Source organism: Mixophyes fleayi, chromosome 12 (genome assembly GCF_038048845.1).
Source record: "Mixophyes fleayi isolate aMixFle1 chromosome 12, aMixFle1.hap1, whole genome shotgun sequence".
NCBI lineage: Eukaryota > Metazoa > Chordata > Amphibia > Anura > Limnodynastidae > Mixophyes > Mixophyes fleayi.
The window spans coordinates 74523319-74546600 of record NC_134413.1 but is presented as its reverse complement, the minus strand read 5'-3'; the positions used below and the strand labels follow the sequence as shown (position 1 = coordinate 74546600).

Genomic DNA, 23282 nt, shown 5'->3' with positions numbered 1-23282 from the left:
TGATGATGATGGTGATGTGGATGATGGTGATGATGATTATCATGGTGATGATGATGGTGATAGTGATGATGATGATTATGGTGATTTTGATGGTGATGATTATCATGTTGAGGTTGAGGATGATGATGGTGATTATGATGATGGTGAGGATGATTATGGTGATTTTGATGGTGATGATGGTGATGGTGATGATGATGATGGTGATGATGATTATCATGGTGATGATGATGATAGTAATGATGATGATGATGATTATGGTGATTTTGATGGTGATGATTATCATGTTGAGGTTGAGGATGATGATGGTGAAGATTATCATGTTGAGGTTGAGGATGATGATAGTGATGATGATGGTGATAGTGATGATGGTGATAGTGATGATGGTGATCGTGATGATGATGATGGTGGTGATGATGGTGATAGTGATGATGGTGGTGATGATGATGGTGATTATGATGATGGTGATAGTGATGATGATTATCATGGTGATGATGATGATGGTGATTATCATGGTGATGATGATAGTGATGATGATGATGGTGATAGTGATGATGGTGGTGATGATGATGGTGATTATGATGATGGTGATAGTGATGATGATTATCATGGTGATGATGATAGTGATGATGGTGATAGTGATGATGATTATCATGGTGATGATGATGGTGATTATGATGATGGTGATAGTGATGATGATTATCATGGTGATGATAATGGTGATGATGATAGTGATGGTGATGATGGTGATAGTGATGATGATGATGATGATGGTGATAATGATGATGATGGTGATAGTGATGATGATTATCATGGGGATGATGATGGTGATAGTGATGATGATTATCATGGTGATGATGATGGTGATAATGATGATGATGGTGATTATCATGGTGATGATGATGATGGTGATATTCATGGTGATTATGATGATGGTGATAATGATGATGATGGTGATTATGATGATGGTGATAATGATGATGATGGTGATTATGATGATGGTGAGGATGATTATGGTGATTTTGATGGTGATGATGATGATAGTGGATGATGATGATCAACACAGATGTTTGCAGTGTCAAAAAAGCATTTAAATATATTGTTGGGGGTTTTTCTTTAAACAGTGCGCTCCCTCCCCCCAAATAAAAGTTACACAGGCCTCATAGACTGAGCTGTTTGCGGCCATCCTGGGGGGGAGGGGGGAGCCATGACACGCTGGGCCGGTCGCACTATAACAAGGAAACACTCAGAATGGGGCTGAATTCCCTAAAAAATGACCGCTTAGGGAAAAAAAGTCATGAAGCACTTGGCCAGGCTGGCGCTTGTAGAAAGTACCCATGGGTGTCCGAGCATGCCACAGAAAAAATACTATTAACCCCCTCTACCCCCTAAATAAAAATAGTGTGAAAATGTTATTTTGTTTAAATAAATACTCCAGATTCTCCCAGACTCCAATTTACAGATTTAATACAAACCTAAATCCATGCTGGGGATTCTCTTCTGATGTCACTGTGCAGGATTGGGGGGGTCACACTGTAGAGGGGGGGGGGGGGAGGATGTCGCAGACCAGAGGAGAAGGGGGAACGATGTCATAGACAGGGGAGGGCCTGTATATTTTAGCCCGGGGGCAAGATTCGACTATTAGGAACATTTTAAAGGACAAAAAAAATGCAGGTGTACCAGCCCAAGGTAGCCCACTATAGGGACGGCACAGGGACCAGATGCCCCCAGCCCATTCAGCCCCGAGTCATAGTGCAGGGGGGTTAGGGCTGGAAGATATCACAATGTAGAAGCGGGAAGAGGGGGGATTTCACAGTATAGAGGGGGAAAGGAGGATGTTACAATGCAGACAGAGCTCAGAGGGGTATTCTGAAGCCTCTGCTCATACATCATGTGCCATGTGACTGTGGTTGTCATGGTAGTCAGAATCATAAATCATTAATAACAGTCTTAAGAATAAAACAAGGAAAATTTAGATTTATTTTACTTAACACACTTGATTTTTTTTCAGGGTATTGCTGCAACTGAATGTGCAAAATTAATCTGATTAACGATAAATAGAGACAAACTCCAAAGTGAAAATTACTCTGTGTCCATCAACATCACACATTAGATTCCCCTCTGCACCTACTCTGTACCTAGCCCCCTGGCTCACTTAATATCACAGCTTTTCCATTGAATAACAACAGTTCTAATCTGTAACAGTTCCACCTCTAGGGTGATGATACCCTGATGTCTTCCATCGCCCGACCTCTCTTCTTCCCTTAGGTCTCGTGGCTCCTGGCTGTCTCTTGGCCATCTAATCTTGGATGTCCCAGTTCTTTCTTAAACACAATGTTTACAAGACTGAAAAAATGCCCCCCTACCAGGGCTTCCTCACCTCCCCACCTCTCACTTTCTGATAATAACACCACCCTCTTTTCTGTCCCTCAAGTCCATTGGCTTGTGGTCACCCTCGACTCCTTCCTTTCCTTCAAACCTCACGTTCTGTCACTCTCAAAATCCTGCTTCTTCCACCTCCGGAATATACCCAAGATACGGCCTTTTCTCACCACAAAAGCTACCAAAACTTTTATTCACTCGCTTGTAATCTCCCACCTTGACTACTGTAACCTCCGTCTCTCACGCCTACCTGATTCTCACCTTGACCCTCTTAAGTCTATCCTCAGTGCTGCTCCCCGCCTCATTTTTCTCTCCCGCCGCTCTATCTCTGCAGTCTCCCTCCAACAGTCACTACATTGGCTCCCCATACCCTACAGAATTACATTTAAACTCCTCACCCTTAAAGCTCTTAATCAATCCTCCCCTCCCTATATCTCCAATCTCCTCCGCTCTGCGCCTCACTACTTCACTGATCACCTCTTCCCACTCTCGTCTTCAGGACTTTGCCCGGGCTGCTCACCAGCTGTGGAACGATCTTCCACGTTCCATCAGGTTAGCAGCTACTCTCAAAGGCTTCAAGCGTGCCCTTAAGACTCATTTCTTTATTCAAGTCTATCAGTCCTCCTCCTAACTCCCGTTTCCCGGCTCTCTCTCCCAGTTAGTACCACCCTATTTTTGTCTCCCCCTTTCCTTTAGGATGTAAGCTCTCAAGAGCAGGTCCCTCGTTCCTTGCGTTCTTCTTCTACTATTCCATCACCCCCTGTACCTCTTGGCCTGCTTCCCTAGCCCTGTTTTCTTAAGCTTAGGCCTACTTCCCGCTGACAACTACCATCTCTCTCACTCAGTGCCCTGTAATTAAATTGATCTACATTACCATGTTACTTGTATATTATTTGCTTATTCAGTAGGTCTGGTCTTTGTACTTTGTTCTTCATGTATCATGTAACGGATCACTGCTTTCTGTATATGTCATGTACGATGCTGCGGATCTTTTATGGAGCCTTATAAATAAAAGATGGTTATAATAACTCTTTACAAGTGATTATACACATTCTAAATATAACTCTGCTACAAATCATTGACTTGTTACAATATGTCACATAATTATAAGCTCCATGACTCGAATCAGCGCTCATTCTCTCAGTCTCCCCTGGATGTAAACCTTAAGCACATTTTAGTACATTATTAACTAAAAGTGGACTATAGATATATTATGATATTTAGTGAAACACTGAAAATTCTGTTCCTTAAAGCCACAATATTATAGTTGAAAATGACCAATGGCCGTAGATTGATTCGTTTAAAGATCAGGAAAAACAAACACACACAATCTCAAAAGGAAGAAGAAAATTATCAACATTAACGCATGGAGTGATCGCCATCTAGTGGTTGTTTCGCCTACCATACATACACTTCATGACACGGTAAGATTACGCTTTTAAGCATGGCGTGATCGCCATCTAGTGGTCGTTTCACCTAACTTACAATTCACAGCACATAATGAGAATTTATTAATTATACACTTGGCACAGAAAAATTGCTTTGAACAAAACTATTTGAGAGTGACCCTCAGTGGAGAATGACTAATGAAAACCTACAATTACATCTATTTGTACATATTTATTTATTTTTTTATCTATGGGCCCATCTCACAAAATAAGCTCACCCAATTCTGCCCACACACCCAAAAAAAAACCAACATTATTTATTGCTGATTTTTGAGATAATAAAAAACAAAATCTCGTGCCAGGCCGCTGCTTGTGACATATGGGACATTTATGGTGCAAAGGAAAAGTTTGTTGTCACCCATAGCAACCAGATTGTTGACGTCACTTTCCTAGTGCAGCTTAAACAAAATGGAAACAAACACCTGGCTGGTTACTATTGGCAACGCCATCACTTTCCTCTAAGTGTTCCAAATTCCAATCGGATCCTGTTCATTTTCTAAAAAAAATATATTGTGTCTAGTTGCTATGGGTTACAGCACTTTCCCCACGCACCAGATTTAATAAGCGTCTCCGCATCTGTGCTCAGGGCCTTTACTTCAGGGGTATAATGCTTGTAAAGGGCTAGCTACACCCTCTATGGGCTAGATACATCAGTTCCAGCAACATCGAGGGGGAGGGGGGGGGGGGGCTTCATGTTCTCTCACCCGGAGCACTAAAATGTCTAGTTCTGGCTCTGGTGGCAGCCATTTTGTTAGCTGAACCAATATTCACAATACTGCAGCCTATGCATTCATTAGGAGCTATTGATGTCACTGAGACATGAGGCACGACATGCCTCATTGCTACAGTTTACTAACGAAGTCCAGCAGACAAAATAGCTGCGCCCATTGTGTGTAGGTAACAGGCCCCTCTTTAGCACCCTGGCTGTCATTGGATTTGTCTATCTCCCATTTACCTCATTCGTTCCTCAATGGTTTCGCAGCAATTTCTGCATGACCTCCTTGTCCCAGAGTGATCGTTATTACAGGTTACGCGGATGAGTATAAAGGACTGGGCTGCCCTATAATTTGCTCTTAAGATCTCTCTCCAGTGCTTCCATTAGTCGGCTTCCTCTACGTGAGGTCCCTGCGTGATTCCCTCTGATGTACCCGAGGCATGAAATATAAAAGAGAATATAGTAACAAGCGAGCGGAGAGAGAAAGCTGAAGCCAGTCAAAGAAAGAACACTTCTGACTGATCAAAATTAAGGTTAGGGCGGTCATTTCGTGGTCTGAACCAATCTTCAGCCTACCCCTTCACTAGCCACCAGTGCTAACCACTAGGCACAGTGGCTCAGTGGTTAGCACTTCTGTCTCACAGCACTGTGGACATGAGTTCGATTCCCAACCATGCCCTTATCTGTGTGGAGTTTGCATGCTGGGGATTGTAGTTTCACCACATCAGGAGAGCCGGAGGTTGTCTAGGCCTGCACTCCAGGGTTCTCCTCCCCCCCCCCCGTCCTTTAGATATACTCGATAATCAGGCCCTGCCCACTGGAGTGTAATACGCCTCATGCCATACAAGCAATGCCTCCTACGCGACAGCTTGCAGAGAAAAGTTCACAAAAATGAAGGAGAGACAAAACGCTGTATCAGAAACGTGTATTGTTGTTTTTTTTATTTTTATTTTTTTTTAATAGTAAACATTTTTTGTTAATTTTTTTTTTTACAACAAATATAGTGAGAGTTTTCAAACCAAACTCGAAGATCTTTTTTTTGTTCAATGTGTACTTTTTTTTTCTTTTGAATATACAATAATGCATCACCGTACAGCACAAAGAAAGGATATTAAAATGAAAATGTAAAAAATAAATAAAGAAATACCTCACAGGCTCCTTGTTAATGTCTGGGAAGAGAGAGGAAGGAATGTAAGGATGGCGGGAGAACAGGTGGGGATTGGGGAGGAACTGTGATTGTCAGGGGGAAAGTGGGATGCGGGGGGGGGGGGGGGGGGAGGGGCTTGGCTCTCAAATATATAGGGAGGAAGCCAAAATTTTCAGATCGGCTAGTTAAGATGCTGTACCTGTGATTTATACCCTGGAGCCATCCAAGGACCACCAGCCACTCAGATGGTGACATCTGATAATGGGTGGTCTCATAGATCGCTCTTCTTTTAAGCCACAAATAACTCTATAGGGCAATTCACCAATCATCTGTCCATTGTCGGCAATTAACCACTTGGCATTAGCCGCTACCATAACATGTTCCCATCTGCGGTGTACGTCCAGTGGGTCATCTATCAGGGATTGGCTGGCAAAGGAGGACGAGAGTCAGCTCTGGAATATTTTAAATATTAGGAATATTTTAAAGGACAAAAATTCAGGTGACCGAACCAAAGGTAGCTCACGATGGAACCCAAATCTACTCGTCCCCGTCAGGTAGTGCAGAGCAACGTATCCATATATCTCGGCTATGTCATTAGTATTGTGCGAATTTGCCGCCTACGTATAATCGCGGCAGCCGTTTTGCGCACTGGGAAATGCAGCCAATCAATTCACTAGACACAAGTGTCACCACTAAATTGGTTACAGAAATGGCTGCCACCATTCTAAGTACACTTAAATGAGCACGGTCATCTACACACAGCGAAGCAATTCACTGGGAACCATGATTAATGGTCATGAAGTGCCTCAACTGAATTGGTAGACTGCAGTCTCATGAATATCACCTCAGGTAACAAAATGGATGCCTTCAGACTACAAAACTAGGACAAATTCAGGGTCAAAAAAAAAATAAATGCCTAATTTTATGCAGGATTTGATCGTTTAGTAAATTCCTCCATATCAACTATTTTGTTTCCTGAAAAGGGGATATATAAAAAAACAAAACAAAAAACAAAACAAACTAAAAAAGTCACACTTGGTCAAACACCACTGAAAATATATCATTCAATATCTACAAATACGCTTTATATCCTTAAAATACCGATAACTAGAGGGTAGTGTATACGACTGTACGTGTGTTAAATTACCAAAAAAGTGCAATGCGGAGGACGGGGCGCTCTTACGCCTCCCGGTTCTACGCCACACGACTATTCACACGCTATAGTGCATTGTTTATGTTTAACTTCTACTAAGGTTAAAACAATCCTGAGACATTTACATTGTCACCCCGAGCCGTTTGGTTGTTTTTTATACATAGGAGGGAGCCATAACTGGTGCAAAAGTTAAGGTGGTGTTGCCCATAAAAAAAAGAGGATTTCTTCCACCTTCCTCACAACCAAGGTGATTCTGCAAAATGTGAAGGTACTACAAGTCCCAGCATTCCTAGTCAATGTCGTGACTTGTAGTTCGATGGAGACCAGCGAGAACCAAGTGGGGTCTGAGGTAAATTCCAATAATAATATGTATAGCAATTGCAGTGTTGTTTGGAGAAGGGTGGTACCCCAAATCCTAGCCCCCCCCCCACCCCTTATAACTCCTAGTCACATGACTTGATAAAGCACTCGCCCATCTGTATTATTTCTTCAGTCAGTAATAAAATAAATTGCAAATCTTTTTTTCTCCTGCATTATGGGTGAAATAAAGCACTTGTAAGTGCTGTGTAAACAATTTCGCTCTCTGCATAAGCCTCAGGTAATCTTCCTTAAGGAGGGTGCAGGGAGTGGGGAGCAACTGATCGATTATATATTTAAAATCAAAAAGATGATTAAAAACAAAAGGAATAAAACAAATTACTTTGCTTGCTAAAAATCTACCCTAACTCAATAAACCCACTTTAATTATTGCGTCACGCACTCATGTAAAAATGTGTGTCCCGCAGAATGAAGGTCGCCCCAAAATGGCATCAGCGCCCTGACATTTGATGTTTTACGATAGAACAGTATGTAAGTATAAAGGTAAACCAAATACATATGTGATATCTCTATATTCAGAACCAGCCGATTGCCTTGTAGGATATTTATAATACTAGGAGCGAACAAAGTTATTCCCCGCGAGACTGGTACAACACCCAAAAGTGACAATTGGCGCGGTTTTTAGAACCCATCAAGCCAGAACGTGGTAAAACAGTACTCAGAAGTGCTCTATTCACCTGTAAGTCGGCAGAAGCACTAAACAATGATTTGCAAATGATCTTATTAGTCGGGGGATTACAAAAATGGGCATGAATGCAATTTGAATAATATATTTATGAGCGGTAATGTATCCTACCAGCGATTTGCATTGTAAATGTCCCTCAGTGAGCGCTGGGAACGAGTCTCACAGCAAAGGCATTCGGAGCGCCAAAAACCGAGGGAAAATTATAACTTTATACTGGGTCACTTTGGCAGAAAGAAACGACAACATTCAGGGGGAAAATGTTGGGCAAAGCGTCGGCCACTTGTGTCTGATAAAAACGGTGCCAGAGAAAGTCACTTTCCAAGGCGCAAAACAAGCGGATCAGACAGAGCTTTACGCTTTGCACAAATGCGCCTATTTAGAGGCCTCACGCGTTTTGGGAGTTGCACCCGGAACATCAATCAGCATTGGGTGGAGTAAAAACATGACTTCAGGACCACAGAAACTTTTTAAATCGGTCTCCTAAACTACTCCTTGTGTATTTATATCTTATATTGCTCAGGAGTGAGGGCATATACGTGTTGTCTTTATTACATATGGTTGCAGGGACGGTACTAGCCCTGGGGGCACCACCTCATCCGTAAGAGGGACCCCCCCACCGATTGGCGCTGGCCCTGATTGGTTAAAGTGTATCTGGAAAAGTGCTTTCCCTCAAATTTCACCTAAAACGTGCCAATATGTCCTACTGAATGTACAGGCAACACCATTTCCAAAGCCCGCACTCATCACGGAACGCCTTCGGACCGCGCAACCCAACCGAGCATGCAAAATGTGCACGCCTGAAGCAAACACCGTACCCCTGTGCAAAATCTATGCGCGTGTCTAAAACTTGGGCATGTTTGAGCAAAAAAGCAGACACAAATATTCTGCACTTCCATAAAAGACATAGTGATTGCAAAATACTGCTAGATAAGAGGATCACCTCAGAGCATAGTGTCCAACTCTGGTTCTCAAGTAAGTAAATATCTGTTAAGCGTCTGTATGCCGAACCTTGACTGAGTAAAGCTTCGGTGAGTGGAACATTTTCTGAGAGTATATGGATATATTCCTCATAAATAAATTGCATAATATTATCGGCGAACAGTGACAGAATACCCTTAAAACTCCCATCAACAATTTCTTCGGAGCCAATTCAAGGAAAGAACAAGAACTCAGTACCCGGATCACTGGTTTTGGCGGTAATTATCCAGACATCAGAGAGGAAGTGCAAAAGTCACTGGCAGCCATCTTGTCACAGCCCGCCATCTTTTTTTACAACTATAATTCTCCTCAGGTGTTTATAAATCCACTTAAAAAAAAAAAAAAAAAAAGACCAGACCAGGTATTCAAGGTACTGGCATCTATCCCAGTCAATATAAAAGTACTACAATTATGCATTTAAACCTATCAGCTAATCATTTGCAACGTTTCGGTACAGCCACTAAGTCTCCATCTTTTTTTTTTTTTCCCAAAATGGACTGAGCCTAATATTTACAGAGTGTGTTGGCTCGTTACAGACCACTGCTTGTATACTTATATATTGCTTCATTTATTTAAACATATTAATGTATATAGTATGCCTTTTCGTAGCTACAAATCTACAAAATTTCAGGAAAATTGCAAAAAGGGACGGAGGGAATTGGGGGAGGGGGTCACAATGAAAAAAACCAAAAACGAAACTCAAAACATTAAGAAGCTGTACAGTTACCATCATGTTTAAAGTCAGTATTACAATATACTCTGACAAAAATATAATTTCATTTCATATCAATACAACAAAAACATTTCCCTGTACTGTAACCATTTGCTAACATGTCCGTACTCGATATATACAATTAATCAGATCTTGCTTGCACGTGTGGTGACAAGAGTGATGGGGATGGCAGCTAAAGATTAAGGGAGATATTTTAATGTGGTTGTAGTCTAAATCAAACATTGTTTTGTGAGTATATGTGATGGTGGCCTGGATTGTTCCAAGGTGAAGGTATTTTGAAGGAATCTACACCAGCATCATGGAAGCATGGTTGTTCCAAGTCAAGCTTCTGATAGGTCTTAACGGAAGCTCGTAAGAAGAACCAAGAACATTCGCTGCTGGTGCAATAGGACAATTTCCATTACCAAGAACTATTGGCATCTCGCAAGAAGGTCAAACGTACCCGCTACACAGTAGAGGGAGCCATTTTCTGGGATGAACAGATATTCAGGCTATGAATTCACCAGTAAATATCAACATCACATGAAGCACCGAATGGAAAAAACCATTTTGTGAGGTGAACCGATGTTCCACCATTCTGGGCGCTGAACCACTTTCCACCACGGCACTAACACCAAGTCAATTCCTAAGCTAAATATTGGTTCAACCCACAAAATGGCCACCCCCACTGTGAATAGGCGAGACTTTAATGCAGCGAGGACAAAGATATATTTCAGGACTTTGTGATGAAAGCTTCCATTTTTTAAAAAACGTAGGTAGCATGCAGTGTCCAGTCATTTAATAAGACACACAGACGAGAGGCGTGGATGGAATGAAGGGGGCCCGCTTCCTTCTGACCCGTAACCAGTTTGGTTTTCATGGCTCCTCCGTAAACCAGAAAATGATTTCCCCTGACCATTGGTTCTTCAGTTGACCTTCCAGTCGCTGGAGTTGCAACCTTTTTTTTTTTTTGACTACGAGGTGGCAATGTCTTCAGGATGACATGAAGGAAATATGGCGAGTGAACTTTGACATGTCATAGGTGACTTTTTCAAAATGGAGTCAGGCATGGGCAATGGTGGTGATGTTCGCCCTCCCTTTCCACACTTTAAGACTCTCAGATGCTGGTTCTGACGACCGCTCCAAACACTCTTCTGTGAATCCCACGCATTTTGCCAATTAGATGCCAGGATATCGGTCCTAAAGACACAGATTCTTTTGAGAAGGCACTTAACCCATTATACACCATGCTCTGCCCTTTAATTCCCCAAGCTGGCCTTGATATTTTATGTGAATCAGGGTATCCTCTCAACATATCATACCATATTTTATGCTTTAACCAGTGAAGTTGGCAAGATCAGCATTGCATTTATTCAAAATTATATTTTCTCGGTCAGAAGTTAGGTAATCGTTTCCCCCCCCCCAATATGTTGTAATAATAGTTCACTAGACCTTCCAACATTTTAATTAATAACAAAAAGAAAGTTGTTTGAAGGTCTCAGACAGGATCATCACCGACCAACCAGAATGTTGAAGACTTAGGTGTCGTGTTCCTACCTTGAGAATGTTGAGTGCTAAGGTTAATTGCTAAAATGTTTATCATACGGAAGAGAGGTGTCCTAGGTGAGTTCTCTCTGATGGGGAAGCTGCAGTCATACCTCTGTACCTACCAGAACAGTATGGCCAAAATACAACCGGAACTTTAAAGAACGGGCAATGCTTTGAGTGCAGTTAAGTCATTGCTACATTTGGAACCCTGGTGAAGGAGAGTTAACGTAGGACGTCCTAGACCTTCGGAAAATGAATAATGTTATAAAATATTTTTTGGTTTAGCTGCCCTATAGTCATCAATAAATATGGCAATATCTATTTTTTTTTTACATTTACAAAAACCGGTTACCATTAGCGTCTCCAGAGTACTTAACCAGTTATCACCACATGGAGGCGCTCCAGTTCTTATTTGAATAACTTGTGTGATTACGGTCGGTATGCAGCTTACATACGAATCCAAGTAATTTCTTTTTTTTTTTAATCAGAAGCCATTGAAATGGTTGAAAAAATTGTAATCAATCTTTGGTGGACACCTCAAAATTTGCTACTGGGGACTAATATGTGATTTCTATAAAGCCTTTCTGTTTGTAGGGTCCATTCGTTAACAGACTGAAACAATTTCAGTGACAGGAAATAATGCATCAAGAATGTTTCTACCTAGACTACTAATAAACCTGATCAAACTCTAACAAGACATCGTCACGTATCTTTCTGAGAGTGAAGGGGGCACAGCGAGAGATCGGACCAGATGTTTGGGGAGATATAGGTCGGCCGTGAGGGCAAACATGTACTGCAGCAGAGTCCTCAATTAAAAATATCATTTTGGATAATTGAGTCCATTTTTTTCCCTTGTGTCCCACTGGTTTTAAGAACCAAAAATGATAATTTGTCATTAAAATGTAACGTGAACATCTCATAAATATCCCCCTGCAGTCCTGCGTGTGGTTTACTGGTGGACATTATCCACATTTTTCAAGACTTGCCCCGGGGGACCGCTTAAAAAGCACCTGTCGTGTACACGAAGTGGAGGCGGCCATTTTGTGAACCGAACCAACATTCATCAGACCGTCGGTGACAATGCTGCACAACTGGCTCCTACTGAATGGGTGGCTCCATTCTCATGACAATTGTTTCGGCACACAAAATGGCAGCCTCCATCTGGTGCACGTTAAGGCCTCAAAACAGTCGAGTTTGATTTCAACTGCTGTCTAATGTTATTAAACAATACCAGGAAGATAAAAATATTAGGGCTAACGTTTCCATGCTAGACATACTGACTAAAGTACTGTAACCTGCTCTTTTTTCGTCACTCAGTTTCACAACATATTCTAAATATTTGTGTATTAGGAGAGAGAGAGTTTATCTGGTAAATGGCACCGCTGCCCCCTAGAGGACATAAATGTTTTCTCCCTCTGATCAAGCAATAGAATTCTGGTATATACCTTCCCTGACTCCTCCCATTTGTAGCTCCTAACATCCTATGCCGTTTGATGGCAGCGAGATGAATGATTGAAGGATGAAAGTGTGTATGGCGGACTAAACCATTTGCTGCTAAGGGAGGGGTGCAGCACTCAATAGCCCCCTTGCTCCCCGAGCATCGCAGTGGTCAATGTGAAAGCCCCAATGGTCAGGATACTGAAGGGAAAGTATAGACGGAGACTTTGGTAAGTAACCACACTTTTAAAAAGCAATATATCATTTTTAAACATATCAGTGCATACTTCTTATATGAAAATATACACAATTGTATTTCATTGTCAAAAAAAATAAACAAATGAAATAAACAAAACAAAAACAAAACCCAAAAACATTAAAAACAAAAAAAAAAAAGAAAAGCGAACCAGCCAAACACAATATATTAGCTATTTTTGTTTAAATTTTAAACGCTACACTTTTGTTGAGGTTACATCTTTTTTGTCATTTTTTTTTTTAAAATTTTTTGGTGTTTTTTGTAAATATTTACTTCATGCAATTTTACACCTTTTTTTTTTGTTTTTTTTTTTGTTTTAGCCTTTTGCGAATAAATATGCTCCTCTTTTTAAAATTTTCTTCACTCTTCTAAAAACTGCAGCATTTAACTTGTAATTGTTTTGTGTCGTGCAAGTTTCTGCCACACCCCTTAATAAAACGAGAGGGGGGGGTTAAAAAAAACAAAAAAAAAACCAAGAAAAACAAAAACAAAAATAAAAGAAACAAAAAAGAAAACTGAACAATAATAACTACTCTACAGAACGCAAAATTTACGAATATAAAAAAAAATATTCACAATGTAACTGTCAACAGCACAAATGAGCACAGGAAATAATATTAAAAATCAGAAACAAATATTTATACAGATAAAAACAGGGTGCGGGGAGTATATATATATATATATTTTTTTTTTCTTTAAGATTGTCATTTTTTTTTCCTTGTCTTGAAAACGAATGAGTTTTCATTTACATGTGTGAGAAAAAAACCAAAACAAAAAAAACCCCTAAAAACAAGACGGTTCTCTAAGAACCTGACAACGTTGCCAAAGGCCCACGTAATTTTTCTAATGTCCATTTTATACGTAACAACCTGATGTGCCAAATGTGACATTCATTTTTTTTTTTGTATTTTTTTTACATGCATTATTTTTGCTGCTATTTTAACGCTAAATAATTGTGAAAAATATAAATTATCATGGTTGCTCATGATAACCATTTATTTCAACATGACAATCCGTCACGAACCGTTAAACCCCCAAATGAATGTGGCTTTGTATATACCCTTAAAATGGGAAAAGTGTAATTTAAAAAAAAATAATTGAATAAAAAAAAATAATAATCTACTGTTCTGTGTCATTTCCCAAATTTTTACTACATTTGAGCTTTTAAACAACTCAATCTTGGCAGTATTTTTAAATTTGATAGTTCTTTAAGCTGGAACAGAACTGTATACTATACAATACAAAATAAAAGGGATCAAGAACTTGAGTGCACAACCAGATGTACATCCTAATCATGATCTGTGTTTGTAATTAAACCAAGTCAAAGGGTGGATTGACAAAGAGGCGATGTCATTAATGTAAATGTGTGGCTATAAACTAAAAGGGCAGGGCCAGTGTAGGTGTGGCAAAATTCCAACCTGTCTGAGACTCCACCTCCTCCTTTACACTTGTCCAACTCTTACTACAAACACATATTGCTTTCAACATTATATATCTCGAATATAGAAAGGGTGCCATTTCCTGAAAAGAGTAGCCTGAGTGAAAAAAGTCATGATAAGAGTGTAATAACTGGGCAAGGTATGGAGGAGTGCATTTAGAAATGTGGATTTGTGTGTCAAACTTAATTAAGGCCATACTAGCAAAATGGAAAAATGGCTTCAAGTCTGGGGAACCCTTCCCCACCCAAAACCAGGGGTGCCTACAATAAACTATGACTGTAAAATTATTTCTAACATTTTCAAATGCAGTTAGAGAGAAGACAGTGAAGGGGTGATCATAATGTGGGGGGAGCAGTGAAAATACCCAGTTATAAAACCGGCCGTGAGCTTAGACCAGAGAATCAGCCTCATACAGGCATTCCAGACACCACCGGAACATGTCTAAATTAAAATAGCAGCAAAAATCTGGCCAGTCTTTTTGTGTACCTGGCCACAGGCTTGAATGTCCTTCTGCAGTGTATACACAAGGCAACGTGCGGGTTGCTACGGACGTATATGGACAGCCAGTAAGAGTAAACATCCTTTAATCCAAACCTTTCTTTCCAGAAGGAAGTCCAAAATCCCTCTACGAAAGAAACCGCTAGAAAATATAACAGATCTAAAATTTCATGATTTCACTTATGAAAATATAACAGGGTGTGATTATTTTTTTTTGTGTTGCTTTCTTTGCCGTCACACTGCAATTTATACGTACATATCCCCATGCCGCATTAAATCCCACCGGTTCTGGTGTCGACAACGACACCGGTCCCTTCCCTCAGTCCTTACGAGAGCAGACAAAATGGCTTCTTTCAGTAAGTGAAATCATAGACTGAGCCGTTTTTTTTTTCCTCCAAAATAAGAATACCGCATTTAAAAGAATAAATATATATGTATATATTATATATATTTCTTATTTTTTTCCATTTTTTTTTTCTTTAAAAAGGCATTGTCTGCATTATATAGAGCTCCATGGCTTGCGGAGGTGGCTGGGATGACTGTGCAGTAATAGGTTTTGATATGTATTGTGGCTTGAAGCTGAGTGTTGATGTCTGGACGATCCCGTCTGCATTAATCTCCTGGGGGAGAAGGGGGCCGGGGGCAGCTCACCCGTACGATGGTGCCCTTCCATTGGAGACTGGAAAGAGCCGCCACAATGTGGTGGAGGATGCGAGTAATGGTGGCTTTTCCAGGATGAGGTTTCCAATAATACGCCCGTTGTTAATTTGAAAACCTATTACAGTTCTGTGAAGCAGCTAGGATTTCAATTTCCAGTTGGTCAATGAGGGCTGCTCTGCAAGCCAGAGACCTTTGGGCTTAACCATTTCGCGAATGCCGCGTTGTATCTAAATACAGAGTCTGCGGCTTCACTTTGAAGCTCTCCTTTGCGAAATTTAAAGCTTTCCTAGCGCTGGGTGACCCCCCCCCCACCCCACATTGGCAGATCTTGTCTGTTAAGCAGAGCAGGGCGAGGCAGTGAGCAGGGTGTAACGTCTGTGTGGATGAGGGGCAGGGGGTGAGGTTGTTTTTTTTTTTTTTAGCAGCTGTGGTCAACAAGACAACAAGGTAAGCAGTTGGCTCTAGAGGGCAGGAGTCGTACTCAGCATGGGTTTATAGTGCAGCCATGGAGTCCCATGCCCTCTGCAGACATTGCCTGAAGCACTGGACTAGGAAGAATGCCTACCAAATACTAAAGCTATATCTCAGGCAGTTAATCATAGGTTCCCACCCTACAGCATTAAACCTCATTGGTGACTAACCCCTGTTCCGCCCCCCACCCACCAGGAACAGAACCTCATCCTTTGGCTCGCACCCTCGGGTGCTGCAAGCATAAGAACGAGGCGGGGGATGCAGAAAGTAGTTATGTTACCCATGCGTCGAGACGCATGCGTTTTACAGACGGGCTCTCCCCCTCCGTGTCACCCGCGGGTCTCAGGAGCCCGAGTGACGAGGTGTAGTCGACCCTTGCGTCCTCTCGATCGTTGCCTTCGAAGGAGCTGGCGTTGCTGCTGAGGCTGTCGACGGGAGAGCGGCCGGTGGCGTCGTGTCGACTCTGGTGGGTGTAGGTCAAGGGGGTGCCCGTGTTGCGTTCACGGTTGGGAGATGGCGGTTCCTTCTTGATGTTGATGTTGGGGTTGGTGTTGACCGTCAGCGTGGCTGTGTGTGGCAGCTGCCCACTAGATCTGCATGATGAAGTAGGGAAGAGAGAAGACCGAGAAGGGAGGGCAGAAACGAAAGAGATGAATAGGGGAAATGGGAGAGGCAAAAAGAAGCGGAAGAGATTAGGTGTAATAGGGATTACAGGAAGGTGCAAGGAATGAGAAAAATAGGACAAGGGTGGTGTGGGGGGGGGGGGGGGGGAGAGAAGAAAATATGTTACAACCAACATCTGCATCTGAGCTGCAATAAAGAGGTCTTACACCTACATGTTGTCAGACAACCCTTCCATATTTATCCATAGCCCCCCCCACGGAGACTCTTAGAATCTCAGAGTGACCGAGTGACTGGAGCAGGGGTTAATGCCGCAGGTTGCCAGGCAACAGTGACAAATGGCCCAAAGTAGCAAAGTTCTGAAAGAACAATGGCTGTACGAGCCCAGCAGAGATAAATACGTGTTTGTGATGCTTTTGTGCACAATGCTCGTTGCTTAATAGGTCTCACAACAGAACCTGAAGCCTCCACTGACCAGTGAGTCACCCAGGGCTTCCAGCCACACTTACTGCATGGCAATCATCCACAGCAACGAGAGAACGGTGTACATGAACGGCAGGGGTATATCATTATTCTTACTGAACTTACGCACTGAAAGCCTCTATATGTACAAATCATAATGTCAATATATTTCCCCATTGCCTAAATCACACCCGAACGCTTTACGGGAGAGTTCTCTGTACAGCACTGTGGAATCAGTGGCGCTATATAAATAAATAATGATGCACCATTTTCCCTTTTACAGATGGATACAAAGTCGAGTGCACAAAAGCCAAGCATTCCATTGCAAAGTATGACGCATGTTAACGAGATGATTTAACCCCTGATGAACATGCAGGCAAGTTGCCTGTCTGCCGGCAGTCTAAGAATGGGTTAGGAAGGAGAAAGATGAGACATCAGGCTGAACTGGTAAAACCAGAAAAAACTGCTAGAGTAATTTGCGCCCATCCCGACTCGCCTGGTTTCCTCCCTGTACGTAACCCAGAGAGCTGTGTTAGGGCAGACAGAGCTCCGAAAAGGGCAAGAGGTGACATTTAATAAAATGCAATTAAAGCCACCTCCTGGCCCGTTTCTCCAGCTCTCGGCACCCTTATTTGATCAGAGAAAAACCTTGTTATACAGTGCAAACAAACCTCCCCCAGGAGAACCATCTCATAAAACAGAGGAATGAGGCTTCTCTGTTTTCTTAATATATTATTGCTGTGGGCTGTGCGATATATAGAGTCACCCCCGATACTGACTTCATAAGATCTGCAGACAGCTGAGAATGTGCAGTGCTACAGTAATGTGTGTCTATATCTCACTGACATTTATCTCTCTCTCTCCCGTTCTCTTCTCAGTCATGACAACTCCTTCACGGCACAATATCGGAATGTAGCGCTGTTTTTGTGAACCCCTCTTTCTGTGCAGTTTCCCCAATGTCCCCCTGCTATGTAGCACTCAATCTCGTCCTAGGATTTACTTCTTGTTTCTATGTCAGCAAATACAGAAACTATGAGAATGGCAGGGGCCAACTAATCCATGGGGCCAACTAATCCATGGGGCCAACTAATCCATGGGGCCAACTTATCCATGGGGCCAACTTATCCATGGGGCCAACTTATCCATGGGGCCAACTTATCCATGGGGCCAACTTATCCATGGGGCCAACTTATCCATGGGGCCAACTTATCCATGGGGCCAACTAATCCATGGGGCCAACTAATCCATGGGGCCAACTAATCCATGGGGCTAACTAATCCATGGGGCTAACTTATCCATGGGGCTAACTAATCCATGGGGCTAACTAATCCATGGGGCTAACTTATCCATGGAAAGAGTCAGCCCTTAGGGGGAACCCACGATACTTACACCAAGTTACTTAGTGACACTGGGACCAGTTGCTGCGCTTGATGATGCTGAGGGTGCTGCTGTTGTTGCTGCTGCCAGGCGGACACATTGCCCAGCGACAAACCCGCTGGCGAGCTGAACGAGGAGAGCGAAGATAAGTCTGCACTGGTCAGCTGGTAATCTGCAAGAGAAAGGCACGAGATGGTCACACTCAGGCACGCAGGTTTACGGCGTCACAGCTCCACCTCCAGGCCCTTCACACACAATAGGCCCTTCTACATTAGAAATGGTAGTTATCTTACAAGCAGGAAGAGACAACATGTAAACTGAGGGCAAGGAGGCTAAATAATAATAACACGTCTGAAGAAGTAATCACGGGTAGGCATCCTCATCCGTGACGGAAGGGAACACGTGTGCTGCAGGATTGGTCACACGTATCACAGTGCTCCCATTGCAGCGACCGGGGCTGTCCAGCAGAGGGCACAAATAGCAGGTCTATAGTCACATACTGGCTTTGGTTTGTTTATTGTATCAAAAACTGGGTCATGTCAAATACAGATAAGTATGTGAGATGTCCTAGAAAACGGTCATTTGTGCTGGATAATTTTCTGCAGGAGAATGGAAAGTCAGTCTGCCACTTATCGGTATAATTTGCAAGGGTGGTCAGCATTACTGCCCCCTTCAGGAGAGCAGAGGCACTGCGGTGTACAGAGTATGATTAATGAGGAATCTTTGTGACTTGCTCTAGTCTGTTCCCCTCCCTTTTCTGGGTGTATTCAATTTCACTCGCACGTGAAGATGGGGCTCCTCTACAGAACAGGACTATCCAGTTTCCCTTCACATACCGGCGTGCAAGCCTGCACCCAGCCATCACATTACATCTCCAGACAAGGCTACAGGCGTAGTACAAGTCTTACTGACGCTTCTCGCTACACAACCGCTCCGCAGGACCATCAGCACCATGATCTAAGGGAGCGGATGCCGATGGCCTACATAAACTTTGGTGTGCCTCCGTACCCTCCCTATAAATGCCCCTGTGTGGGTCAATGTGGCTGTGTCTCTGCAGCTGTGCCTGTGTGCCAACTACAGCGGCTATGTGTAAATACGCAGTTGTAGTGAATGGCGAACTGAAAGACTACATAATATAGCACAGTTACCGGCTGGAACACGTAATCTTCATACACCAGTCATACAGACACTCACCTGTGTTATACGCTGTGGACATGGCAGAGAAGGGGAGTCCATGATGTGACAGTAAACTGGGGGTGGCCACGGAGACGACTGGCGTGGTTAAGGAGTGCGCTGCTTGGGAGACTCCTCCTAACCTCTGTGCACTCTGCAAGGGGGGAGAGACAGAGACGGATGATTCCTCTCTTATCAGTACAGACACAACATAACACCCTCAGTAAACACTGCACGGATCAGGAGGAGGGTGTCTTCTCTCATCCTCCAACCCACAAAGACAACGGACTTTTCATGCCTGCGAGCCGTCACAAGCCCTCACTGGAAGAAGAGCCGTGTGATCCCCGGCCGCAGAGCTTGCCGACTGCCACTGGTGTGTGATGTTCACAGCCTGCCCAGTATAACACACAATTCTCACCGCCTCCGGGAGGCGGCCATTTTTATTGGCTCAACCGATATTCATGGGAATGTAAATCCACTAGGAGCACATTTTTGACCCGAATGCCTCAGCGATGTCAGTGGTGAACCGTTAGGCCGAATATTGGCTCAGCTCACAAAATGGTGGTGAACAAGGTGACAGGGTACACTTTAATCCCAAAAAGTTTCTCACTTCCCTTATTTTCTGGGCCAAACCAATATCCACGAGAAAACAACAGACTACTAGTGAGGTCACTGAAGCACAAGGCCCAACACGGTTATTGGTTAAGCAAACAAAAATGGCCGACTCCACCGTGTAGGCGACAGGAATAAAACATCTTAATGACAGAAAAAGATAATGAAACACACTGAAAGAAATTTCTATCGTCCAGTCAGATATTTTTTATAGCTACAACAATAAATCCCAGTGCACAGATCTGAGCTCTTCTTCTCTCCGAACCAAAATTTGTCTGATCAATGAAATTCTGTGGAGGTGAATCCACCAAATGTATAAAATTATGTAAATATTTACTTTATAAATTTATAACTGGTCCTCCCGTTATAAATTTATAAAAACAAACACACATTCTATATATATATTTTTTTTTTTTCAGAATAATGTGGCCACTAGTGGGTGCTGTTCTACTGGAGTCTACAGATTAGCATGACGCGCTGTGTGTGGTTTAAGTCCCTTTATTTGATATACACAACCCCACTTGTCCTGCGAGGGAGAAGACTGAAAGGAGACAGATTACACACGCAGGTCACAGAAGCAAGCAAGTCCACTCACCATTTCCAAATGTTCCTCCGTCTTTGTGCAAGAGGCCAGAGCATTGAAAGAGGCAGAGAAAGAGAGAGAAAGAACACACCAAAATGCGAATCGTTAAATAGAGAATTGCTTCATGAGACTTAATGCATGAAATACAAAGGAGGACATTGTCAGATACGTTGTTATTCCCTACAAAATCGTAATAGTATGTGTCAGAGTCTCCAATTCAATGGACTTTTTTTTTGCTTTCTAAATGGCCATATAGCATTAAAAAAAACACTGAAAAGGGATATATATCATCTAAAGCTGCCTCCGCACGCTGTGATATCGCAGATATATCAGGCGATTGGGTTCCCTGTTGCAGTACGGGAGCCCCAAACCAACCAGATAACGAATCTATTGGACAGGATCATTAATTTGATTGGAGGATGTCTGGTCGGAAAGTTTAGTTTATTTGTTTTCATGGATAATCTAGAGATCGCAAAAAAAAAAAAAAAAAAAGTTTTGTTTTTTCTGCTACTTTTTTCGATGACCGAACATTTCTGAGAACGTCCTTGATAAAAGATTATGTGTCATTATCCAAGATTAAGCTCTGGTTTCTTGCAGCAAGAAATTTCTACCTCAGAAAGCTTATTTACGGGAGATACTCCATAGAAACCCACCTCTGGGTTACCTCACTGGGAACCCCAGAGGTCATTTATTACAGAGAAAAGTCTCATATTACATGGGGTGTGCTGATTTTAGGCTAGAGATGTGGTAAAGTTAGAATGTAATACAGGAAAAAAAGACACCTAGGGGCAGACTGACTACAAATTCTAAAAAGAAAAAGTGGAGGTGTTAGCGACCAATCAGATTCTAGCTCTCATTGATCTAGGACATTCTAGAACATGAGAGCTGGAAGCTGATTGGTCGCTATGGGCAACACCTCCACTTTTACTTTTTTTAGACGTTGAAGTCCATGTACTCCCTCGTAACCGTCACAATTATCCACACCCGCTCACCAAGTGATGCATTAACCCCTTGCCGCCTTGTGACGTGATGACGCGCAGGTCCGGCTTGCGACTGTTGGCTCCAAGCTGATTGTTGTGGGACGGAGGTGGAGGGGATTTGGCAGGGATGACTTTGCCCAGGCTGTTACCATTCGATACAGATATTAGGCCTGGGGAGGCTCGCGCACTTATGTAGCCGTTCCCTGCAAAAACCAAGAACGAGAAGGGAACTTAGGAGTTAAACATATTAAACATATATCATACCCCTAGGTCACGGTTATGTGTACAGAAAAGCTCTGCCATACATGTATCTCACCGCGAGACACATGTATGGCAACTGGTGTAAACCATAATAGGAAATAAAGAAGGAAAAAAATAAAGGACATCAAATTTAGTGACCAATATGGTGCTTAAAGCTGAAATAGACAAATTTCCTTTATGAGGTAATTTTTTTTATTACTCCAGCAAACACGTTTTTTAGCATGATAAATGTCACAGCACATAAAGCCTAATCACTTCTTGCATATTTATGATAATATTGTAAAACTACTCCTTCGATTACTTGTATGACCTTTATAGTGCACCTGTCTCCTACACAGAGGCGCCATTTTGTGGTCTGAACCAATATCTACTGTAGACACTTAATGCCTCAGCCACGTCATCGGTTCCTAGACAAAGGGGGTTCACAAAATGGCTGCCTCCACTGTGTGACGACATCAGCCATTTTTATGTAGCCCTAAAACCCTTTACCGCAAACGCTAGCATGCAAATCAGGAAGAGGCAATTGTGTATGTGTGCTAAAGTCTATAAACATATAAAACATTCTTTTCACATAATGTTGCATGGTATTTGTTCTAACAATGCTTCTTAATTTTGTCACGTGACTACTCCCATTATTGCGGCTAGTCATTCTGGCGAGGGGTTAATCGGCCCTGTTTCGCTGTGCGGGGTATAAAGTGGAAGCAAAGGGTAGAGGCTAGGTGTAGGGAGCGAGGCCGTTCCCCCAGGCCCTCCAGCACAAACCATACTCCAGTTTCCTGAAGCAGGCAGAAGGTATGCTTGGTATGTCGGGTGACGTCAATTCTGACATTCATAGAACTGGCCAGGCTGGAATCAGCAACAGCTGATGGGGAATGAGGCTGGGGTTCTTGGAACAAATGTACATCAACCCTGCTAAGCTGTATACCTATTGCCGACCCCTCAGATGTACACGGGCCTTACAGATTGGACGTTCCAGGTGACGGCAAGCATTTTGCCAACCCTACGTTTAGCTAAGCACTATGGGTCATTAGCTGAAAATTGTCTGCTATACTTATTGCCCATTTTGGCAATAATTCTTGCAATAACTTTACAGTATTTCTGTGTGTTAAATCTATCTGAAACTGGCATCTCGAAAAACATATCTGGACACAATCTAAACATCTACCTCAGTTCCTTTTCAATGTTGGCCATGCCGGTTGCATATTGCCTATTTGGATGACTCCAAAAAGGACCGCGATGCCCGGTAATGATCCCATTGCAACCAGTTGGCTTATTAATGGGGAGGTTGAGATATCTGGTCGGAATAGGA

General features: G+C 42.5%; 1 protein-coding gene across 9 annotated transcripts in view; it reads right to left on the bottom strand.

Annotated features, from left to right (window-relative positions):
• Positions 1 to 13453: 13453 nt before the first annotated feature.
• Positions 13454 to 23282, bottom strand: part of MEF2D (myocyte enhancer factor 2D) — a 123323-nt gene continuing 113494 nt past the window's right edge. For 6 of the 9 annotated variants that reach the window (XM_075193131.1, XM_075193134.1, XM_075193128.1 and 3 more), the window contains 5 exons: positions 21725 to 21915; positions 20745 to 20765; positions 19559 to 19691; positions 18377 to 18536; positions 13454 to 16497 (listed from right to left, as the gene is read on the bottom strand). In XM_075193131.1, coding sequence (XP_075049232.1) covers positions 16176 to 16497; positions 18377 to 18536; positions 19559 to 19691; positions 20745 to 20765; positions 21725 to 21915 — 827 coding nt within the window. In that variant the 3' untranslated portion in view covers positions 13454 to 16175. The remainder of the gene's footprint in view (positions 16498 to 18376; positions 18537 to 19558; positions 19692 to 20744; positions 20766 to 21724; positions 21916 to 23282) is intronic. The other 3 variants (XM_075193136.1, XM_075193132.1, XM_075193135.1) reach the window with 1 other exon arrangement.